The sequence below is a fragment of the Prorops nasuta genome, unplaced genomic scaffold, assembly GCF_024137725.1.
Source record: "Prorops nasuta isolate Cenicafe-Biocafe unplaced genomic scaffold, Cenicafe_Pnas_1.2 PNAS00006, whole genome shotgun sequence".
In the NCBI taxonomy this organism is placed as follows: domain Eukaryota; kingdom Metazoa; phylum Arthropoda; class Insecta; order Hymenoptera; family Bethylidae; genus Prorops; species Prorops nasuta.
Genome location: NW_027116803.1, coordinates 4,017,416 through 4,040,817, shown reverse-complemented (window position 1 = coordinate 4,040,817; position 23,402 = coordinate 4,017,416). Strand labels below are relative to the sequence as shown.

At 38.5% G+C, this 23,402-nt stretch overlaps 1 protein-coding gene across 2 annotated transcripts in view; it reads left to right on the top strand.

Annotated features, from left to right (window-relative positions):
* The first annotated feature begins 2,227 nt into the window (after window positions 1-2,227).
* The window catches only part of LOC136774361 (uncharacterized), a 45,365-nt gene continuing 24,190 nt past the window's right edge, over window positions 2,228-23,402 (top strand). For both annotated transcript variants that reach the window (XM_066728601.1, XM_066728600.1), the window contains exons 1-2: window positions 2,228-2,563; window positions 11,050-12,455. In XM_066728601.1, coding sequence (XP_066584698.1) covers window positions 12,216-12,455 — 240 coding nt within the window. In that variant the 5' untranslated portion in view covers window positions 2,228-2,563; window positions 11,050-12,215. The remainder of the gene's footprint in view (window positions 2,564-11,049; window positions 12,456-23,402) is intronic.

Genomic DNA, 23,402 nt, shown 5'->3' with positions numbered 1-23,402 from the left:
AGCGTAGCGGAGCAGCAGTTTAATGTAGTATTTCGACAGTGGCACCGGTGGGATTCTGTACCGGTATAGGTATATAATAGCAATAGTAGTACTAGGGAATAATAGTGGATACACGCGAGTATCTTGCAACCCCCAGATTATTTACGTTTGTATATATAGGCGAGTGCCAGAGTATAAGCTAATACCTTTATCCTCTACGAATACCTCTAAAACCTAATAATAAAGCTGTTCGCCAAACTTGCTTTTCTGATTGAAGACCACGTCACAAACAAATTAAATTAGAGGCCAAACTTTTAATACGTGATACGCATTGAGTTAAGCTCGAATATCTCGGTATCCGTCACCCTGAAACTTTCAGATATTGTTGGATCAAAACTCTGCAATAATTGGCTCGCAGCAATTTCTATACCCATACACCATCAAATCTGTGATAATAGGATTGTAAAAAAACTGATGAAAAAGATTGTGATATATCGTACGTAGAATAAACGTGGATATTACACTGTATGGATGATTGGCGTTCATCTGGGGAAATCATTGTATCTTTCGAAGCAGATATCAACGTTGAACAAGGTGGATTTGTAACCTCGGCACGAAGCTCATTCAAAAGTCTCTCAGGTGAGACGTAAATATAGATATATAAATTGATATCTATATGTTCGCATTTGGTAATAAGTAGAAAAATCGAAATTAGCATTTCATATTTACTCTGCAATACGTAAAGAAATTGATGCTGCTTAGGTTTTACTAATCCTATTCAAGATATTCGTGTGTGTCTGACTCAACATTATTGTGTACTACTTAATTTAATCCTGAGCGAGGATATGAATATTTTCTAAAAAGTATTATAACAGATATCAATTTTTTATTTTGAGATTTTTTAAAGATTCTTTTTGTTTAGACGTCGAAAAGTATTTTGCCAAAAATTCATAATGTGGTTATAGTGTAAACTTAATTTTATATTCATTTCTGTGCTGAATTAATTGGGTACACACTATCTAAATAATAACAATTCGGTTATATAGATAATTAACATATTAATCATTCCTCAATTTGCGTTACAAATCCCAAATCGTTTCACAAGCATTAAAGCAGTGCGGGAAATTACCTTTTTCCTCCTCAGTTAAAATTACTGGTAATTTTAAGGTTCATTTAAATTTATTTCTGTGCAAAAATATCGAGTCGTCTGATAATTTTTAAGATATATCTTTAGACCAAAGATGCACATAGCGGCCTTTGAGCGATTTTTATCTACTCGTGAAGCACGTAAAACGACTTTCGCCCATGATGCTGTTCACGTATGCTTCAGTTCTTTTCTCCAAACTAGACCTAAAACCAGTACTCTCTCAACCTGCAACTAATCTCATACGAACTGTAAAAATCTCCTATAAGAATTTAAAGAAATAAATAATAATTGAACCGAATATTCCTAATCCCGCACATTCAGCTTAAATTAACATTTGTTTATTCCATTAAAAACAAGATAAATATGAATTTTTTGCATTGAACCTTCAAGATCTAAGTAGAAAAGGTTTGGAAAAAAGTTCCATTGAGAGAATTAAATTTCTTACAATTACCAAGGAAAATAAATTCCCACTTACACATACTAGCAGAAATTAAACTATACGGCTTGTATATTCAAATAGCGATGTATTCCAGAGAAAAATTGATTGCATTCGTCAGTGGGCGCAGCTTAACACAGGCAATAACGCGTTACAGATCGAAGGGACGGTATAAGAATGGTGGAATATTTCTCTGGCAATTTAGCAAGTGAGATTAACGCAATGGAAAAACGGCGGGTAAAGTTGCTGGATGTGGGTGAAAGTGGAGGGAGGTTGCGCATGTGTATGTGTTGGTGGATGGGGTTGTTGGAGATGGAGGAGGGGTGGCAGGGTGGGGGGTTTGGTAAGGTGGATGATCGGCGCAGTGGTTCGGTGAGCACTGCGCCGTTGGACGAACGTGGAAACAAAGGAGGGAGCGAGTGAGGGAATTGACAAAGGAAGGAAGGAAGGAAGGAAGGAAGGAAGGAAAGAGGGAGGAGGGTGGTGGTAGTGGGGGGGGGGGGGGGAGGAAGCACATCGACGAACATCGTCGAACGTCGACGTCGTCGCCGTCGTCCTGGCGCTGGCTGGCTGGTTGGCTGGCTGGCGGAGCGAAGAGGCTGACTGGTTGCCTCTCTGCCTGGCCTGCCTGACTCTGGCATACACTCATACAGCTCGCACTCCGTTCCATACAGACAGCACAGGCCACAGAGTTCAGTTCAGTTGGCGCTCGAACGTCGCCAGCGACGCGGCACTCTCCCATAACACCTCCGTACTCTCCGGATTCTCGTGCTCCCCCAATCTCTCCCGTGAACTTGTGCTCGTCGTGTGCCCACCTTCTCGTGTTTACCTTCAATTACTCCTGTGCTTCTTCCGATTCTTCTTACTCTACTGCCACTACTACGCTACTACCACTACCACTACTTCGACTCTACACACCCATATCTGATTCTACTTCTAATCGCATTCTTTACACCTTACGAAGGACAGGATTTTTACTTAGCTTCTCCACGTTACTCGAGGTTAGCACTTTTTACGATTCTCTATCATTTTAACACCTACTCCACTTATTCGATGCTGTTTTATTTCCCTTCTTCTCGATAATACGATCAAGGGGGCTTCGCTTTTAGTTCAAACTTCATCTGGGAGTTTTCAAAGGAATATTTAAAGTTGAAGAAAGGGGGGGGGGGGGTAATTCAGAGTAGCCAAAGAACTTTTAATCTTATGCTCTTAACTCTTACACATGTATGTTAATGCAGTATGATTTTATGAACAAGTTTTTGTTTCTAATACTTTTCTTGTAAGAAGCTTTAATTTCTGAAATAATTTATGACTGATTGGTGCTCGAAAGACATTTTTGGTATTATCTGATTTTTGTTGGATAGTTTAAAACAATTTTGTAGGACATGAAAAAGTTTCTACGGTTTTACTACTTTCCAAGTAGATAAACTATCAAAAATATCAGTTGTCGAGTTTGTATATCTTTGCAAATGGCAGCAATGGTACGTTTAATTATTCAATTAATTAATGCTTTCTTAAGTACCGTTTTTACACTGAATCCCGTATAATACCATTAGGTAGTTTTATTTGAAATACAACCTGCTTGACGCAGGCTATCGTTAAAATGAAGAGTTGATGTAAGTTATATAAATCAGTGTAGTTAATGTTTCTGAAAGAGAAATGTTTTATTATTTATACAGGAGGGACATGCATTACCGTGTTTAATTTACATCGTGAAATGTAAACTTGGTAGCACAGCAAACGATAATGTTACTCTCGTGATTGTTGAGTGTGTAATTGTAGCAGGTTGATAGGTCAATAATCTGATTGTTGGCACGAAGAAAGCTTGACTGCGAGAAGTAGAAGTGGAGATGAGGTGTGAGATATCAAGTGCAAGTGCACTGGGGAAATTTTCTTAGAATGAGAATACGCATGAATAAGGCATAGTACAGCAGCAATCACGTTAGCGAGACGAGAATGCTGGAAAATTCCCACGGCCAGCTCGAGCCAATTGCATTCGTGAAAATCATTGTACGTACAATGAATACTGTACATCCATTGAAGCCACCATTAAAATCCAGCTAACTCGATGAGTGCTGCGTGTATATGCTTTTAAGTGGCCTTAAGTGGTCCATCGATCCCCTTCTAACTTCTCCCACCACCTACGTACTCTATATAGTTCTACATACGCTTGAGGTTTTATCCTTTTTTTTTTGCGTAATTTGATTAACATAGCATTCCATCCATCCCCTCCTCCCTCAACATTTTCCATCAACCCTCTTTTCAATGGATATTTTTAGCAGCAAGCGGAACCAAATTTTGATTTTCCTCCCAGCTACTGCAAAATTTTAATCAAAAACCAAATGACCTCAGCACTGTATATATGCTATTAAAAGGTGGTGCTTGTATTTTCAAGTTTCACGTTTAAAAGGTAACAAAAACATTCGGCTATTTTGCACAGTTTTAGCCTTAAATTAATCAATAGGGCTTCAAAAAACAATTGCAAGTTTAACTGACCATGCTTATACCCAATCAGTATTAAGTATATGGGTAAATCGTGAAAATTAAACGAATGTTTGGTTTCCTGAAAATAAAAAGTATTATATTTTCTATGGAATATTCAATTAACCAATTGAAGAATTAAAGCTCTTAAAAATGCTATATATTTTTAATTTATATACAGCAAAAATTTATGTCCTATTTGCAGCACGGTTTTCATCATTTTTATTTTTACACAAAGCGTTCGAAAAGTGTGGATAGGCCTAAATATATCTATGATGATAAGAAAGATTACAAAAAAAATTAATAAAATACTTCATAAGAGAACTTTGAAAGAGTTATCACACACGTGTTTATATCCATATGACCTCGAAAGGTCGCTTGAATGCCATGTGAAGGTTACAACGATTTTTTAAATTGGAAACTCTATTTTTATTGCATATTCTTTCAGCTCATTTCAAAAGCTTTTCAAAATTCTATGTATCAATTAATCCATTATTTCACTATATATTTCGATTTGAATTTGCCTATAGGTGTTGGTTTTTCTCAAATAGTGTGCGCGACCTTTACATATGCGTATGCATAGTCTTTTACTTATAAATTTAACTCTGAAATACTTAGTGAACGACTCCATTGAGCAATAAATTCATTCATATTCTTGAAAGCTCTTGAGATAAGCTACGAGAATAGGCAATAATAAATAAAGGGTCCCATTTGAAAAATTGTTAGAACCTTCATATAACCTTCAGTGTAGTTTTCAAGGCCATATAAGTATGATCACAAAGTAGCTCTTTCAAGGTTCTCGAGGTGTCTCATTAACTTTTTATGAAATCTTACAATCTCATAACATTTAACTGTATCTACACTTTTGTGGTATGCTGTACAAATATTCCACATGAAACAAGATATATACAAAACATAATAAATCTGTTGCTATTTAAAAAAAAAAAAAAATCTTTCCATAAATACGGGAAAAATGAAGAAACATTATGTAAAGGATTTCTGTTATTGAAAAACGATCTGTAAGAAAGCTCGATATATCACAGTAATGATATTCCAATGGAGATTAAATTTTCTAAGATAATGAAGCAGTGAATTGATATTAGGTCCAGAATTTAGATATTTTTATAAATAATGCTGGAGCTTTGCAGATTAAGTAGGATGATAGGAAAAATTGGGTAAAACCTTAGGAAAAGAAGGAGAATGATGCGATTCTTTTCTTCTCTTTAATACTGTTAACGTTGAATGAGAAGCTAGGTCTTTGCAGGCTGAAGGATATTATGCTGTAGGAAAGATTGGCATATTTTGATACGACAGCATTTTTCTTGGCTCGAGGCAGGCGGATGGAAGGAAGGATCGATGTGTTTCCACTCGGAAGCTCGTCTTCACAAAATTGCTTATAATGAGATTTTTCGTAGAACGAGGAGGAATTATGTGAAGAGCTGGTGACTTTTTTCACGTTTCCCCTCTGTCCCTGTGGCATGTTGGATCTCTATACATCAAGCTGTCGCATCTGAACTTCACAAGCATATATGGCGATAATATCTACGGTTAAACTAGTAATCGTTATTATTTTAGTCGTGCCTGCGGTTACAATGGCAACATTTGTAAGCTGCTAATTATAAGAAAAAGGGAAAATAATAGATTCACCCCCAGCTATACAGAAATCCCTCGTTAAGCTCGGGCAAATTTTACTCGATCCGCTTCTCTACTAGGTTTACTATAGATTCCATGCTAGTGCCGTGCAAGCCACTTTTTGTTTAATTAGAGTCACCACGCTTCGCTATCTCTTGATTAAAATCGATTTTAATTTTGATTAACCAAAACCTATCGGAACTAAACCAAGTTTGACTTCATTTTAATTGTTAAATTGCAAGTAATTTGCTGCTAAGCTCTACAATTCGATTTGAATTAAATGAGAAATAGTTTAATTTCTTGATTGGAACAAAAATTGTTCTCTCATATTCGATGAATTTTCATTAACTCAATTAACAAAGTATTGCATACTTTACTCTCATACTAACAATTAAAATTTTGATTAACTAAAACCTATTGGAACTAAAGTGTGTTTGATTTCATTTTCGTCTTTAAATTACAAGTCATTTTTCGTTAGGCTCTTCGACGTGATATGATTTAAATGAAAAAAAATTTAATTTCTTGATTGAAACAAAAAACTGTTCTTTTACATTCCATAAGTGTCGGTTACCTCGCTAAAGAATCAAACCGCACATTTTACATCGAATTTAATTTTGATTAACTAAAATCTATCGAAGCTTAGTCAAGTTTGATTTCATTATATAGTCGATAAATTGCAAGCCATTTTTCGTGAAGCTCCTCAACGTGACATGATTTAAATGAGAAAAAGCTTAATTTCTTGATTTGAACAAATAGTCCATTTTTTGCATTCCATAAGTATCCCTTACCTCAGAAAGCAGAATTACAGAGACATTATATTGATTCCTCGATAGATACGTGGGAAATTCTCTTATGAGATTTGCATTTTGGTCTCGCACAAGCTTGCCATCGCATTCATAATCTGCACGGCATAAGGTATAATAGTGGTCATTAATTAGCATTCGCCATACGTCACAACAGCTAGCGTATGCGTCGTCTATAACTGGTCGGTCCTTTCCTGAATCGCCCCCTTCCAATTTGCCTCGTTTATCCTAATGTGTTATTCATGCATGAAAACATTACCATTGGACAATCTTCGCTCTCAAAGCTTCGTGGGGAACTCGCTTTAGCTACGGTTCGAGAAAAACAAATGGTAGTAAAAAGGTAAAGCCCACCTAAGTATATGTGAAAGTTTGAAGGCTACGCGAGATGCAAATCTTATTTGAGAGTTTGCCAAGCAGTTTCTTTGGAAATACATGGCTGCAGTTATAAGGGAGTAATTCGAGGGATAATAAGAAGGCAAAGGCAGGAGGAGGGAAAAAATAAGGTGGAAAAAAAGCGTGAGTTTATTAAGGGAGGTCAAAGTTCATCCGTGCTGCAGGTTGCCTTTAAAGAAGCGATTTATCCAGCGGAGACGAATTCCAAGTAGCCGTAGGAGGGAAAAATGAGTGCGTTTTGTGGAATAATTGGTGTAAGAAGGTCCGGGTCAAGGTCTGCGGGGACGCATGGATGGTTTGCGGTGCTGAAAAGACGACGTGGGGAAGATTTAATTAAGGAGTGATCATGTGCGAAGAATCGATGCGGTCTGCGGTTCTGGTGTGGAGAACGGCTGTGCTACGAGTAATTCCTATGAGACAAGCCAAAAGGTAGTTTGTTGGTGCGGAAAGCTACACGAGGAAAGCGGCTAGAGAACGAGCGAAACTGTTCGGTCGAATCAAAAAGTTTCGTCCCCTTTCCCCATTCCTTCCATAGCCCGTGGGGGAAATTCGACGGCGTCCACTGATGGCGTCCCGCGTTCACGCGTGTTACGACTTGTCAAAGTCCAACTTATTCAATTAGACCAATCAAACTAGTTTCGCGATAAAACAAAATCACACTGTCACTGCTCCAACGTCAAACTCTTCTCCGACGGTCGATGCGAGAGTGTGTAATCATATTGATTGAAAAATAGAAAACAAGAACAAAAGAAGTAGAGAATTGATTGGATTTGTTTGAAAGTCAAAATCAATTTGCATACTACGTATATAGATATAGCTATACACCTATATATACATAGAGATGGTAGATAGTATTTATTGGGACAAAAAGGAGTAATTTCACGTTTGACGCGCGAGACTCCCTTTCCTACATGGAGTTAGAACGACGTGCTTCCTGTTCAACAGCATGTCCGCTCGACCGTACCGCGCGTCCACTTGAGCTCTGCGTATCGATAACAAGCTTGTCACGTTGAAATTTCCATTCTCCCAGATGCATTCTACGCTGTGGATTTCCAATTGCGAGAACCTCCGACGTAATCCATTTTTTACTACGACTATTTTCATCCTACAAAGCAGATGAAGCTACTCCAAATAACCAATTCCTATTGCTTTCGTCATATCAGATTTAATATTGAACATTTACCGTTGCAAAGAAAATATAACGAAACTCGAACGTTTTCGATCCAAACTTTCATAACTTTTTTATGGCCAACGACATCTTGTCCTTATATATATAGAATTTAAAAAATACCCTCTGTTCACAGCTTTACGAGTATAACAAAGAATCTATCGCTATACGGCCTTTCATTGGCCTTTGCGTCTCTTTTGCAGTATATATTTATTTCGTCAGAACCTTTTTTTGCCCTTTTTCCAAAATTTTTCATGCCGCTGGTATTTTTCAGCCGATTCTTTCCTCGTGTTATAATCAATTGCATAGAAAATTAGAAATGTTCAAAGCGAGGAAAGAGAGGAACTTGTGAAAGATTAGGTGATAGTACCTTGTGAAAACGAGAGCAACACTTTCTGGAGCAATCTGCTTGATAAGTGCTCTCTATAAACGTCGTCTATTTCGTATAAGAGGGCAGTCATTTTTAGTAGGTACTTTTTCATTTTTCTTTTCACAACCTCTCTTCTCTCTCTCTCTCTCTCTCTCTCTCTCTCTCTCTCTCTCTCTTTCTGTTAATTTATATTTTACTCGCTGCACGAGCAGGATCTCATAAAATGGTCAAAGGTATGGAAACGCTTGTAAATTTTACACTCGCTCGATGCAAAAGTATTAAAATGAAGCAGTTTCATTTCTTTATAAACCGCGGCTAGTGTGAATTTCTATTATTTCTTGAAGCTCCGCTCGTCTTATCGAAGTGCATCAATGCACGCGGAGGGTAGAGTAAAAAAGGTAATAAATATACAATTGGAAAAATAAATCCCTGGTGAAGAGGGAAATAAAGTTTGGAACTTTTGACAAGTTTTAGCTATCGTCGCGTCTACTTAGCTACCTTATCGAATTTTTCGCGCTTCGACTATGGTAAAGTATCGTTATACGGACCGATTGCCATTAAATTAGGTCATAACTCTCCTGTGAGTAACGACGTCCGTCCAGTCGTTATACCGCCAAGCACATCGAACACTTTCCTCGAGAATTGCAAATTTATTTGTCTTGTTTTCGCATCACTATACGGAAAATAATAATAATTTTTACAATAATTCATTTAAATCACTTGAATAATACAAGTACACACACACACACACACACACACACACACACACACACACACACACACACACATATATATATTATAAAACGATACTTGGCAGCAAACTAATTTATTTTGGCTCTCGTTAGGAGTTGAGAGCGAAATGGAAGAATCGTATAAGAAACTCGATTGTGGGTGATCCAGGATTTAATTAAAGCTAGCTGTTACTCCAAGGGTTTTTCGTTTTATCAGTAAATAGTTGGAGGTATCTGGTGGTTTTACACGAAAGCTCTCGCGTGAAAATAGAGGAAGGGTATGATGAGTTTTATGAAAGAATCTCAACGTATTATTCTCTTTTTTACAATCCTCATCTCTTCTATCAAATATTCCTTTCACCCTTTTACCCATTTTATACTGATCTAGCGCCGAATCCCATTGGACATTGAACTTATTAAGCCCGTAGGGTCTTGCTCATTTAATTGAGTCTCTTCTCCGGGCATCGTTTAGTCAGCTGAGCTGGGAATTTTTGGCTCCAGTATTAACCCTCTTTTATCCGTGTCTAAAATAACGCTTCGAAATGGTAATATTGACGCTTTATTCTCTCAATGATGGTACACGCGGCTGTTCCTTATTATTTTATGAAAGAATCTCATTGCATTATTCTTTAAAATTCTCATCTCATCTATCAAATATTTCTTTCGCTCTTTTCCCCGTTTTATACTAATCTAACGTCGAATCGATTGGGTATTGAACTTGTTAATCTCGCAGGGTCTTGCTCGTTTAATCGAATCTCTTCTCCACTTGGCCGTTTAATCAGTTGAGCTTAGAATTTTTGACTTTATTTTGTCCAATCCTGTAGCAAGAATAATATTGACATTTTATTCCCAGTGGTATATACGAGTGTTTATTCTTTATCGCATTTCACGAAAGAATCTCATTGCCTTATTTTCTACAATTCTCATTCTCATCTATCAAATATTCTTTTTACAATTTTGCCCATATTCCACACTAATCCAACGTAAAATTTATTTGGAGTTGTTAACCCCATAGGATTTTGTTCATTTAACAGTCCCTTCTCCTGCAGTCATCGTCTAGTCAATTGAGCCAGGCATTTTTGGCTTCAGCATCACCCTCCTTTTGTCCAGATCTAACACGCAACACTTTCAAATGGTAATATTGACACGTTATTCTCAACGATGGTACACGGTTATCGCTCGCATTGAATCGTTAAAGATATACGTGTATCGTACGTACATAATAGTTTTGGAAGGTCGTAAGAGGATAATCTTTAGCTGAAGAATATATAGCTTGCGCTGTTACGAGGTCTCCAATACTCACGTACAGCTTTATATCGTTACTACAACGAAAGCCCCTCGAGTCCAGTAGACTATTGTACTAGATTGTGCCAACTACGCTTTAGCTACAATCCAGATCCTCTCCATCTGGGATTACGCTTAGTTTAGAGATTGCGGACATTGCTGAGCTTCCTTGGGTGATTTCATTACTAGAATGATTATATCGATGGTATTCAATAATGTTGTCTATTCGTGTGTAGCTTTCAAGTCTTATTATTGTACGATATCCAGCTAAAGCTCGCCTTAACAAGCACAGTTATTGTGGCAATTATCACAGCTTTTACGACCTTTTCTAGATTTACACATTTACTGCTTAACGTTTCGTTCTTTGCTGCTGTACTACTAAATACTTCATTATATTCATGAAAATGTAATATATTTTTTATTATTACAACCATTAAGGCAAATTTTTGTTTCACGACGACATTTTTTAAACACATCAGACAAATTAATTATTGCGAATTATTCGTATAAAGTTTTTTTTGTTATATGTTAATGAGCGAAAATATTATGTTCCGCGTAGCTTTAAATGTAAGAATTGATAATTCAGTTCGAACGCAGGAGTAAACGAAGTAATTAATTATTGCAGGTACTCTGGGCTAATTGCAGTAAGGACGAAATGCGCGATAGAAGATGGAGTATTCTTGACTCTTGTGGGCAAGATCGAGGATCTAATGAGGTTCAGTCCTCGCATTAACGAAGTTAACTCGAACAGTACCGACAACAAACAACGGTAACGCCACTTGAAGCAAGTTTCACCAGGGAAGTTTCGTTCGTGTCGTCGTCGGTGTTGTCGTCAATAATTTCGATTAACTACACTCGTTACGAGACTCAATCCGACATAAAAGATGAACGTGCCAAACAAGTATTTCAACTGAAGTGCCAAAGATTATCCAGTAGGGACCAGAGGACCGAAACAACTGGACAAATGCAATAATAATTATATAAACACAATCTATAATAATACTTTTAATATACAACAAATTAATAAAAATAATCAATAATCAATAATAATATTAATGATAAGATAAAATAATATCGAAGCTTATATAAAAAGAAAATTACCAAATAACAATAATAATACCGTTAAACGAATCAAAATCACAAGCTTTAACGCTTATTATTTCAATAGAATTCTTCGTTCTTCTGATGTGTTGTAGATGTACATATACATAGCGATATGTTTTTTATCTTCCGCGTGCTCTTCTGCGAGAAAAGAAACGTATTTTTCAGCCACTCTGTATAAATGAACGCGCTACTGTTCAAGTGGGTCAGACTAAGACTTAACAAAAAAAGCCTTAATCACTCTCATCAATAAATTGTGAAACAACGAAGGCAATTCCTGAAAATCGCAAATCAAAAAACCCTCGAGCCAATAATTTAGCCATTATTTCAGCTTTCGACGTATTTACACAATTTTAACGAAGTAAAAGTAACGCTGCTCGAAATCGCACCTACGTTCAAGGTCAATGGCTTCTTTCGCCAAGGTAGACAGAAATTGAGAGAAAAGCAAAATAATCGCGGGAGAAGCTCGTCAGATATTCACTGACACTCAGTAGCCAAATCCCAGATGAGCAAGAACTGAAGGTGAAATTGAGAAAAGCTTTGGCGATGAGAGGCAGCACTTTTGCGGCTAAAGATAAGTGATTCTGACAGAAGGCGAAGAAAGGAGGGTGGCGGAGGGGGAGAGAGAAAGAGAGATAGACACTAAAGCTGTAAGGTTACGGGTCTAGACGACCCGGGTGTGTTGGTGTGATGGTTTCGGGGTGGTGCCCGTGTGTGCCATTAGGGCGCCGGCAAACTCAACCACCATCGCAGCAACAGCAACAACAACCGCCCTCATCATCATCCTCTTCAGGAAGACATCGCAACGACGGTGGCCCTTTTACCGTCAGTGCCGCAACGGACCGTGCAGAAATGGTCCAGATGTTTTACTACGAGAATCATGGCAAGTGTTGCAAGAAACTCCTCAGATACAATGGATATCCCAACAAGGTCAGTGTTTCTTTATCCCATTCCCTAGCTCTTTTTTCCTCAACTTTTACTTCGCGTCTTCAACGTTTCCAAGTTTTTACAACAGCTCTTTCCGTATATCTATATATATATATATATACCTTTTCCTATTTATCCATTGATGCTCATTATCGTCAATATATAACTATATAGTATTCTACATCCCTGTAGCATATTACCGCGTATTGAATGTAACAGAGTAAGGATACCCTGGGATACGTCGAGCTTTTTCGAAAAGACTCTCATTTTGTATTATATTGAAGAAGAGAGAAATCAGTATAACACTGGAGTGGAATAGAAAAGAGAACAAAAAGTAAACTGGATCTGGCGTTTAAGTATAAAAGTTGTGCAGAGAAAAGGGTGGTTGGGGCGAAGGAATAGAGAGAAAAGTCATAGTTCAGTGGAGGTTGGGTGGTTTGAAGTTTTGGACAGACCTGGGGGGAAATAAATCGATTCCATTGGATATATCTGAATAGCCATTATGCGGACATTGCTTTGGCATAGGAAATCGAGGGGTGATGGAGGCAAGTGAGGGCTGAGGGAATTGGGAGGTCGTGTAAGAGGATAAATAGAGCAGGTAGAGGAGAGATAGAGAGAGGGAGATGAAGAAGGGTGGGAGGGAGGGGGGGGGGGGTGGTTGACGGTACCTTATTCGCGGCAGCCGTGGAACTGGGCTAATGCTTCGAGTTTCAAAACTCTTTCATATCAGCAGGAATTTTCTTTCAATAACTAAGTTATTATTCATCGCAGCCATTTATTACTCCTGTCTGACCTCGGATTGAGTTTTTCAGTCAAGAAGATCAGATGACTTAGATTAAAGCTCATTAAAGACTAACGAGAGAAAGGGCTAAACTCCGGTAAATTTTTATGTAACTAAACGACGTTCTTGTTTTTCTTCCCTCTCGATCAATCGCCACTGTCAGTTGTCCTGCGATCCTCGCAAAGCACGAAATACTCTGTACTCTAAGCTTTATACACTCGTGTATACGTATAGCTTTTTAAACACGAAGAGACCTGCAGTGGTATATCTTATTAGTCACGTGAAAATGAAATATCGTGTAATTTCGTGTAAGAAAATTTTACTGAATATGACGTTTTATTCTTCGGTGGAAATAGAAGGTCGAGGTTGGGAAATATTTGAAAAAAGTCTGAGTGCTGAATGACGCAATATAGGTTTGCTCAGGGTGCTTTCTAATTTGTGGAAGGTGAATGTGGTGTGATTAACGAGGAGACCATTCAGTGCAGCTCGTCGACAAAAACTTAACGCTTGCTCTGACATTCGTATCGTGGCTGATGCCACGATGGTAACCAAGCCCTTCTGTGCCATTCTCGTTGGCGTTGGCGTCGACGTCGACGTTGGGACCGTCACTATCACCCCGTCGTCGTTTTCCTCCCTATCGCAAACTCGGCTTCCTATAGCACCTTGATTAATCGTCCCACCACGCCGAGTGATCAATGTACATCAGTTTCCCAGAACTAAGCGGCTATTACCAGTCTCGCTTTGATGCATTCTAAACTCTGGCTGTTTTGCTATTTTTTAAACACACAAACCTCTTCTCTCTAGCATCTATACCCACTGGAACCCGTTTCCCATCTTCTATTCTTTTAAAATTAATTATTTTAACCACCACCATCAAATGTGTATTAAGAAACTTTCGACATTATAGAGTGGAATTTCCTATTTCACGTCGATATCGAGGAAAAACGAGTATTACTTTGAAAACCGAGGATTTTCAGAAAGAACTATAATTGACCTACGACTAGTTAGTAATGGAGAGGCTGAAAAAAATATTTTTCTATTGTTCGCCAAGGATTCCAGTAAAATTCCAGTCAAGGGATAATAACTAGTTTTTAACAAGCAAGAGCTTTGTTAGCTCTCTCGTCATTACGAGCACCGCCCAAGCTTTTCATCCGTGGAAATTCGGATTCGCGTAGATTTGCAATTTTCCTTCTTCTTTATCTTCCCTCTTGCTATTCAATTCTCACTTGTACCCCGTTTCAATGCAAGAAACTGGTAAAATAAGAGTGAGTCTGATCGTAACGTGTATATCATAGCGGCACTAAAAGAGAACGCTCTGCAAGATAATTTGGATATTGATGAGACGAGAGAGCGAAATGCTTGGAAAGGAAGAAATTTAAAGTGATAAAAAGAGAGATAACAGCGAACATCCGAATACATCGTGGTTGGTAGTTCGATCGAACGAGGCTTGTTTATTCACGAGCCGTGAAAACTCGGTGGCTCATTCAGGCCGCGAGTAAATATCAAATAAAGTATTGGGTGTCCACGAATATACTCGATCATTTCACGTCCCGTCATGGCAATTTCGTACTAATCGATCATCTTCTCACAACGCAATTCGCGAGCGTTCGATCAGCATTTTTTTCTTGACCAGAGAGAAAAAACAAAAGTTTTCCTCTTTTTCCATAGGGTGGAAGGGGAGGTGGGTGAAAGTGGTATATATATATATATATATACGCCATTAGGCTGGCGGGAAATAACTGAGCGTCGTTGCTCTGGCTGCTTGGCGCCTGAACGAAGAATACTGTCGATTAGAGGAGAGGCTGCAGCTGTAGAGAGTCAGGATAAATTCTTGGAATAATGGCAGAGATAAAACAAAGGATAAGGGGATGATCGGTAGAAGTTAGGTTTGCTCGTAGGAAGAGGGGATGTGGTGGTGGGGGGGGGGCTATATTACAGAATGGTCGCGATAGAATACATAAAAAATTGTTGGATATTAAAGTATATTTTCTTGCTGAGAGAAAAAGAAGGAAAATTTACCATATTTGTTAGTAGGTGAAAGTGGTGTATACACGATATTAGTCTGGCACGAAATAACTAAGCGCAAGTGTCGTTGCTGGTTGATGCTTGAAGGTGGAGCACTCTCGATTAGAGGAGAGGTTACGCAGCTGATATGAGGAGAGCCAGGATAAGTCCTTGGGATAATCGGTGAGAGGGAACAATGGATAAGGGTATGATCGGAAGAAGTTACAGTACAAAAAAAATGAATTTGGTTGGTTGCATTGATCGATTCTAATAAATATTTTGTTTATTTCGTCAATATTTTATTATTTAGACCATATTTAATTTCTTTGAAGAAATACCTCTTTAAATCAATTAAACTTTGACTAAGAAAATTATATTTAATTAATTCCAGGAAATATTTGGTCTTCCTTGTAGGAAGCTGAGAGTGGAAGGATTATATTACGGAATAACTAAAAAGAAAAATATTCAGATATTAAATCAGTTTTTCTGTCTCGGAGAGACACGGTGGAAATTTATCATTTCTTGTCAGGTGCAAGTGGTATATACGCGATATTAGGTTGACACGATTCAACTAAACGTCGTTGTTGGTTGGTGCCTGAACGAAGAGCATACTCGATTAGAGGAGAGAGGCTGCAGTTGGAGAGAGCCGGGATAAGTCCTTGGGATAATCGGAGAGAGGGAACAAAGGATAAGGGAATGATCGGTAGAAGTTAGGCTTGTGCTCGTGGAAGGAAAGGAGGAGGGAGGAGAAGGGAGAGGGTTACTACAGGCTGGTTGATAGAATCGCGGAAAAGAGGGTAGATATTCCAGGCTCGGCGCCCCGTACTTGTCCCAGCGCGTCGTCATGACGACCGAGGCTGAAACACCCTCCGGCTTCTATAGCAACGTCCAAGCTTTGCTTTCCAATGCCGTTGGTAATATGTATCCGCGGCTTGTTGCCTTGATATAGGTCGCAGGACCAAACAACTCGTGTTTCAGATGTTTTTTACACCGAAAACTGTGCCATACACGGTATGCCACCCCACGTTGCTTTGTTGACACTTTTTCTCTCACTCGTGACTGCTGGTCTATGCCTGACTAGTGCCGCTTTGCTCCACTTCGTACAGTCTCGAAAAACTTTAAACCTGTCCTGGCCCTTTCTTCTTGCCAAGCTATAATATTAACGTTACACGGAGGACCTCCCATGACTGTTCTACATTTTACAAGCAATCGATTTTCAATATAGCAACCATTTTTCCACCTGATGCCGATGCTATGCTAATAAATAACGAAACAACGTTTTTTCCATAGGAACAAAATAGTTTAGCAAAAAGCTCTAGAGAAATAAATGAAATAAAAATGCAAGTATTCAGACGATATGCATAAGAAGGGGAAAAAAGCTGATGAGTGTGTATGGTTGGATGGAATCAATTTTTACGAGCGCTCCGCTGTTGCTTAGCTTTATTGTTAGATCGTCGGTAGTTGGATTTTTCTTTATGGAAAATCTTGGGGTTTTCCGCTGGAAAGAAGCGTACTATAATTGACCGATTTTACGTGCGCGCTTTATTCTCACTACTGAAGAAAGCAGTAGAAAGGAAGTCGGAGCGTAAACGTTACGCGTAGAGTATCCAGTTCCACCTGCAGTACATGTAGGATGCAACGATATCCCTTTACTGCAGCGCCCAACGAGTCCTCGGGGATGGATTTACGAGCGGAAACTCGAATTTATATCGAAGTCGTGCCACGCTCGAGAAGCCGCAGTGACCCGTGCTTCAAAAGAATTGACCGAACGTTAATAATTCTCGCAGGGGTCAATGCTGACGCTGTGATTCTTCCTGCATCTGCTCCTCATCGTTTCCTCCTCCTCCTACTCAACTACCTATTTCATATACTTTATACCTGCACTATCTCTTCCTTTAAATCGCGCGCTCGTGCGACATTCGCGTTTGACAAATAAAATGATTAATGATGTAACGCATAGAGGAAACTTTAGTTTAATTAAAAAATTTAATAAAACTAAATAATTTATTCGAAACGTTACAATATTTTTCCTTAGGTAAATACAAAAATTTCTCTGTTAGATCATTTTCACCGTGATATATGGAATAAATTGAAATGATCAGTCATTAACAAATTAATAGCATTCGCTTCGGAAAGATCCTGCAATCAGTTTAATTATGAAACCCATTTATGCTGCCTTGAAATTTCTTCATGGAAGAAAAAACTTTAATAAATGCAAGCTCCATGCACTCGTTCCCTCGTTTCTCCGTAACGACTTTTTCGTGTTTTGAAATTAATGCATTTCGTTCGTCGATATACGACGAGAGGAGGGAGGGGGGGGGGGCTATGAGAGAATAGGACGTAGAATAGGTAAAAGGAAAAATTGGTTGAAATAATTAAATCTGTGATGCAGTCTCGGTAGCAAGGCGTGCACGTAGGGGGAAAAAATGAGGAAAAGGAAAAAGTAAGTAGCTAGGGGTAATCTGTTATTTTTGGAGCGTAACTGAAGGCAAGTGGAGGCACGCGTTGTTGTAGGCAGAGGAAAGAGGTGTGTGCATGGAAGGCTGCAGGGATAGAGGGTAGTTATTAGCAAAGGGTGCACGTGCAGCTGGCGCACGTGACACGGCTTCAGCAGCCTTACACCCTCACTCAGGGCCTCCTCTTACTACCGTCTCGCTGTCGCTGTTGTGGGGCAAGAAAGCTTTGGTAAGCGAAAGCCGCAAGAAAAGGAGGAAAAAATATGTCGGAACGGAGGATAGATATAAGAGAAGAGAAAAATGGCATCGACTGTTTGTCGATGCGTCGGTCTTGCCGAGTGGCAGGTAGGCGTTTTTAATCGACGCCACTTGTTAATAACGACCCTCTTTTGTTTAAAGCTCTCTTTAACGTCCTCGAAACCCTCAGCAATTCTCCGCTTTGTACCTCTTACCCTCTCCACTCGCCTCCTTGTCCTATCCTTTTATCTACTTTCATCTAAATTCTGCGTCTCTCGCTCTCTCTCTCTCTCTCTCTCTCTTTCTCTCAAATACATACCGACACAGCCACTATTATATCTCTCTTACACGCATTAGCATTTAAGTATTATGACGCAACGCAATTACCGAAAATTTAATAAAAATTTGCATAATGAAAATTTATAGATGGATGAATAACGATGTTACCTTGCCTATTAATGCGGGAAGCTCAATTTTAACCAGGTAATTTGCCGAACAAGACTAAATTTGCAGGATTTATAAACGATTCAAATTCTTTGCAGCCCTGTTGATCGTAGAGGCTTAAATGAGAAGCAATAATTTTCACGTATATCGAATGGTTGAGCGAGTAGTAAAAGTCCGTGGCTGACATTCCGCTTCAAAGAGAAGCTACGTGTAGTTTTATGCCAGCACTTATATTAACGAGTACAGTGCAGTACAAGCTCGCATTTAAACCTATTAAATTTCCTACGTGATTTTTCCCCATTTAAAGACATCCCGGACTTTAATGTCCCCATTCAACAAAAATCACGTAGCCGCTTTTTTGCTTAAAAGCTTTCCAACCTTGTATTTGCCGTACTGGAGATACTCGTGCATAGTTTCTCTAGAGCTTATTAAACGCATGAATTGATTTTACACGGGCGAATAATACAGATAATTCCTCGCAGTGTTAATTCAAAATAGAAGTAGAAGAGGGAGGGGGGGGGGGGGGGTATGAAGGAAGGGGACCAAAGGGCCATTTAGGAGGAGGATTGATTGAAATCAATGCCTTAGGAACGAGAACGTAGTAAATTCTCTGCGAATGGTAGCAGGAAAAGCGTTTCGATTGGCTTGTCGAGAAAGATTTGCTCGCAAAAGTAGCTCACAGACTCCGTCGATTGGCTAAGAGTGGAGTTTATTAAATTGTAAGAAAGGGAGCAATTTCGTTTGAGAAATACGATTGAACGATCCAGACCAAAAGTGGAATATGGTGTAAGTAGACGTAACGACTGTTTTTGCATGGTGATGCGTAAAGCTCGTGCGTAAAGTTCAATTTACGCATCGGAAACCCAACTTTACGCACGGGAAACGAACGTGCAAAAAATATCGTTTCAACTAAACTGTGCTATTTTTCACATGAACAGTCGTGCGTAGTCTGCTCGTAGCAAACGTTGCTTTTGAAACGAGTATACTTTATAGACTAGTTGCGTTATTGTGTAATGGGCACTATTCTCTCTTATCAGTTGGATCATGGATGACAAGAGAACGAGCTGCAATTACGATAAAGAAATATGAGCTTTTCTACAGAGTCTATCGAAGGAAATTAAGTCTTTGCTAGAAGCAATTATTTGTTTTGTAATATAATTTTATTTGTTTAAAAAAAATAATATTTTTTCTATCTATTTCTTCTCTATTCTATCCACTGACGTACCGTTTTGTTTCAGTGTTATAATGCTTGAGATTTTAACGAGATGTTGGTCCCACCCGCATTGTGTCGAATCGTTAAGTTAAGTTTTATCAACTCAGCTACGCGGAAAAAACATTTTCAAACCTTTATCCGCGTGCGTCGACTGGCTCGACTTTTGCAAACACGAATAAAACTAAAATAGAGGAGTTCGGTAATGACTACTCTCCGAATGTAATTAAATTTGTCTCGCTGCGCAGAGTTTATCGTGTGCACAACTTTTAATTGCACGACCAGCAAGAAAGATTCAACTGAAATTTCCTTTTTTTTCGACCTGTTATTTACGCTAAATACTATTATAGCTTTATCGTTATTTTCCTCTTTCCCGCTTTGTTCTATTTTCTTTGAAAATTTATCTGCAGCGATACAGATAAATTAATCTGACGAAATAAATCTCGAATAAAGCTAAAATCCTAATCAGAGCTTCGTTGATTTTCAGATATAAAACAGAGTGGATTAACGAAATTTTCTTCTATTTTACAGCAGGTAGAAAGAGACTTAAAGATTAACTTCTCACGTTTGGTTCAATATCTTTAAAGGTCTATTTACAAAGGATTAACTAGTAGAATAAAAGTTTAACGATTATAAAAAAAAAAACTTATCCTATACCTATACTATTTATATTGTTCAACAGTGAAACTCGATCGTTGCTACATAGTACAAGAAGACTGGAATTTTGAGTCTTGAATCACTTTTAGCACGCGTTGTTTTAAAAGTTACATGACAGGGTTTTATGTCCAGTTTTTATAGCCAGTGAGTGCTTAAGGTGGTAATATGGCAATTGAAAAAAAAAATCGTGCTTGGGGACGTTAAAGTGCTAAATGGCAGGTTGACCGGTAGCCGAGCACAGCAGGTGGTCAAGCGTGGTAGAACTCGGTGAGGAGAATTAACGTTTTCCCAAGGGACATCTTACGTGTACTACGTTGACAAATGGATTCGAGTTTTCTCAGGGCATTCGATGTTTTATACGAGTATGCAGCAATGCTGCTCCTTCTGTCGGTCTATGGTCTGCCGACTGGTGCTGGCGACAGATTCTGGGCCAGATCGCCTATCTAACTAAAATGGACATTTCTACTTGGAAATATATGAAGTCTGAGAAACCCGTTTTATCCCCTACTCTCCTTTCTCGCGATCAACATTTCTTCCTCCTATTTTTTTCATCGTTCAACCGACACAGATTTTGCCTTAATTTCCTCACTCGATATGCCTCTCCTTGTTCATCCCTCTCATTCCATTTAATTGCACCATTTTTCACCAATATCTCTGTTGAGTCTATATAGGTAAAAATTTTCTCTTTGTTACTAATCGAATCTGGTCTGTACTTTGAACTCTTCTCGATTGATTTAACAAAAATAATTTGCCAACAGAGAATCAGTGATATTATTGTTGCATGAATGAACACTTTTTGTAGAAATAGAATTGGTATATATTAGTTAAACGTGAGGTTTTTAGTATGGGTAAGGCTCGTATTTCATGAATATTCTTATGAGGAATTCTGAAATCTTTGTAGACGCGTTATTCCAACTGATAGATTCCGGTTTTCTCGAGACAGCTTGACACCCGGTAAATGTGACACGGAGACCTTCTTCGACGTAGCTAGCAGGAAACGAGAATGGATATGTCGATCAATCGATAGTACTACTTTTTGTCTCTGACAAGAAGACCCACTTTTTCCGCCTTTTCTCTTCTCCCCTTCTCTCTTTTTCTTCGGTATTTTCATTCTATCCGTCATACACGCGTCTTACAAGGACTCGTAACTTAGTTTTGACACGATCACGGCTCAAGTATTCTTTAGGGATTTTAAAAGCGATTAATCATTTATAGACTTCTTTGCCGTCACCTGAGAATCACATTGATACTATATCGACGCTCGAAGAAACATTAAAAGTTTCTCCACTGATCGAATATGAAAAATTCAGTCGAGAAGTAGGGACGTCTCGAGTTTTGAAGAAATTTCATCACTCATTTGTTCACGATATGTATATATATTTATATTTTTGTTCAACATTTCGAAATGGACGAGGAGCCATGCACGAAAACCATCGGGTTTCGCGAAGTCTCCAATATTCAGTCTGTTTGGTATTATTCCTTCGTGACAATTTGCTCAGGTGAAGCTAGCTTGGGGAATAAAATACAGTAGGATCAATTCTAGGCGAATCACGTTAAGTGCAATATTGAATGTCTCGTGGCAAACTAAGTAGGAATAGGTAGATGTGAACAGAGGTATAGGTACCGGGGGGCTTCCATCCACTGATTTCGAAATGCTATTCGAGCCCGCAGCACCTGTCGCTCCGAAGTAACCGCAAGGGATACCGAGTAACGCGACTCGTTGGATTGGATACGCTTCCATACCTATACCTATATATCTGCTCGCTCTGTATATCTATACTTATATACGTTCTCCACTTTCCACCCTTTTTCCATCACCAATATAGAAACATTCGGTCTTTTCAGCCTCTCTAAAACACCCCATTACTTTTACCCTTGGGGATTAAATCCGATGGTTAATCAATAACTTCATCCTTTTTACCTTGTTATTTATTCATTTGTTATTTTTCATAACAATCTAGCCTGTATTAGCGAGTTCTGTGTCAATGCGTTACAAAGCTTCACTTGTCGAGGATTAAATCCCTGAAACAGCAAAAATTATCAACGCGAAAAAATATTAAAAATGCTGGTGGTGAAATATTATTTCTTTAAAAATGAAATGCGATAATTATAAAAGCCAATGTACGTTTTGTTGCAAAAATATATGAAAGCTTGGTGTTTTAATATTCTGCTCCAATCTCCAACCAAGAGGAATATTTGCTTGAAAAAATTCACTCTTTAGAATTAATTTTAAGAGCTAAATCAAAGAACTGGAGTGTGTAAGAAGTTACAAAAAAGAAAGGAATTTTTAAATTACAATTTGTGTCGCATCAAAGTAACATCATGTAGATTGTAATTATAGAGTTATGATTATACAAGCATCAGCGAATTTGTTTTACGAGAAGAAAGGAATACCAAATAGTCCTACAGGTATTACTAATTATGATTATGAACTTAAATATACGCATAATTTTTATTTGACTATCAATTTGTTGTGGTAGCAAACTTGCTGATGGGTGCGTTACATCTTTATCGCTGCAATCAAGGAGTGTTTATCACGAAAGGATAGCATGCTTGAGAAACATTGCGTTAATCAAATTCAGCAATTTTGTAAATATAACAATACTCGAATTCCTATAATGATTCACCATGCACCTAATTGTACAGATTTGTTCTAATTCTCGAAAAATCTCGACATATAGTACTCTCGTCAAAATTATCTAAAACAGCTCCTCAGTTTTTCACGATTCTTTAAACTCTTATCGATTTTCATTTTTCATCTGGCAGTAAATAGTATTTCTAGGGATCCTTTAAGTTTTGTTTTGGAAATAGGCAATCTTTGTGCGAGCTTGAGTGATTACACTCGTGTAGAAGTGCAGGAGAAGGAATATCTGAAAATATTCGTATTGAAAGGAAGCCACAGTAGTCTTTTATGCCGATGTTAAATTTGGGAGGTTCATTGTGGTGTTAGAGAAAGCTGGCCGATATTTCAGTCTGACAAGTAGGGTGGTTGTAGTGTAGCATGGCGGGCTTGGCGTGGCGTACCACGGATACGCTTGAACATGCACAAACAGTCTGCTTTCGCTCCTGTAAATCACGCCGTCCCGACGCGACGCCTGCTCTGACGGAACTGTGTTACATCGATCTATCTTTCCTCTCGCACCCTCCCCCTTTATCCCCTC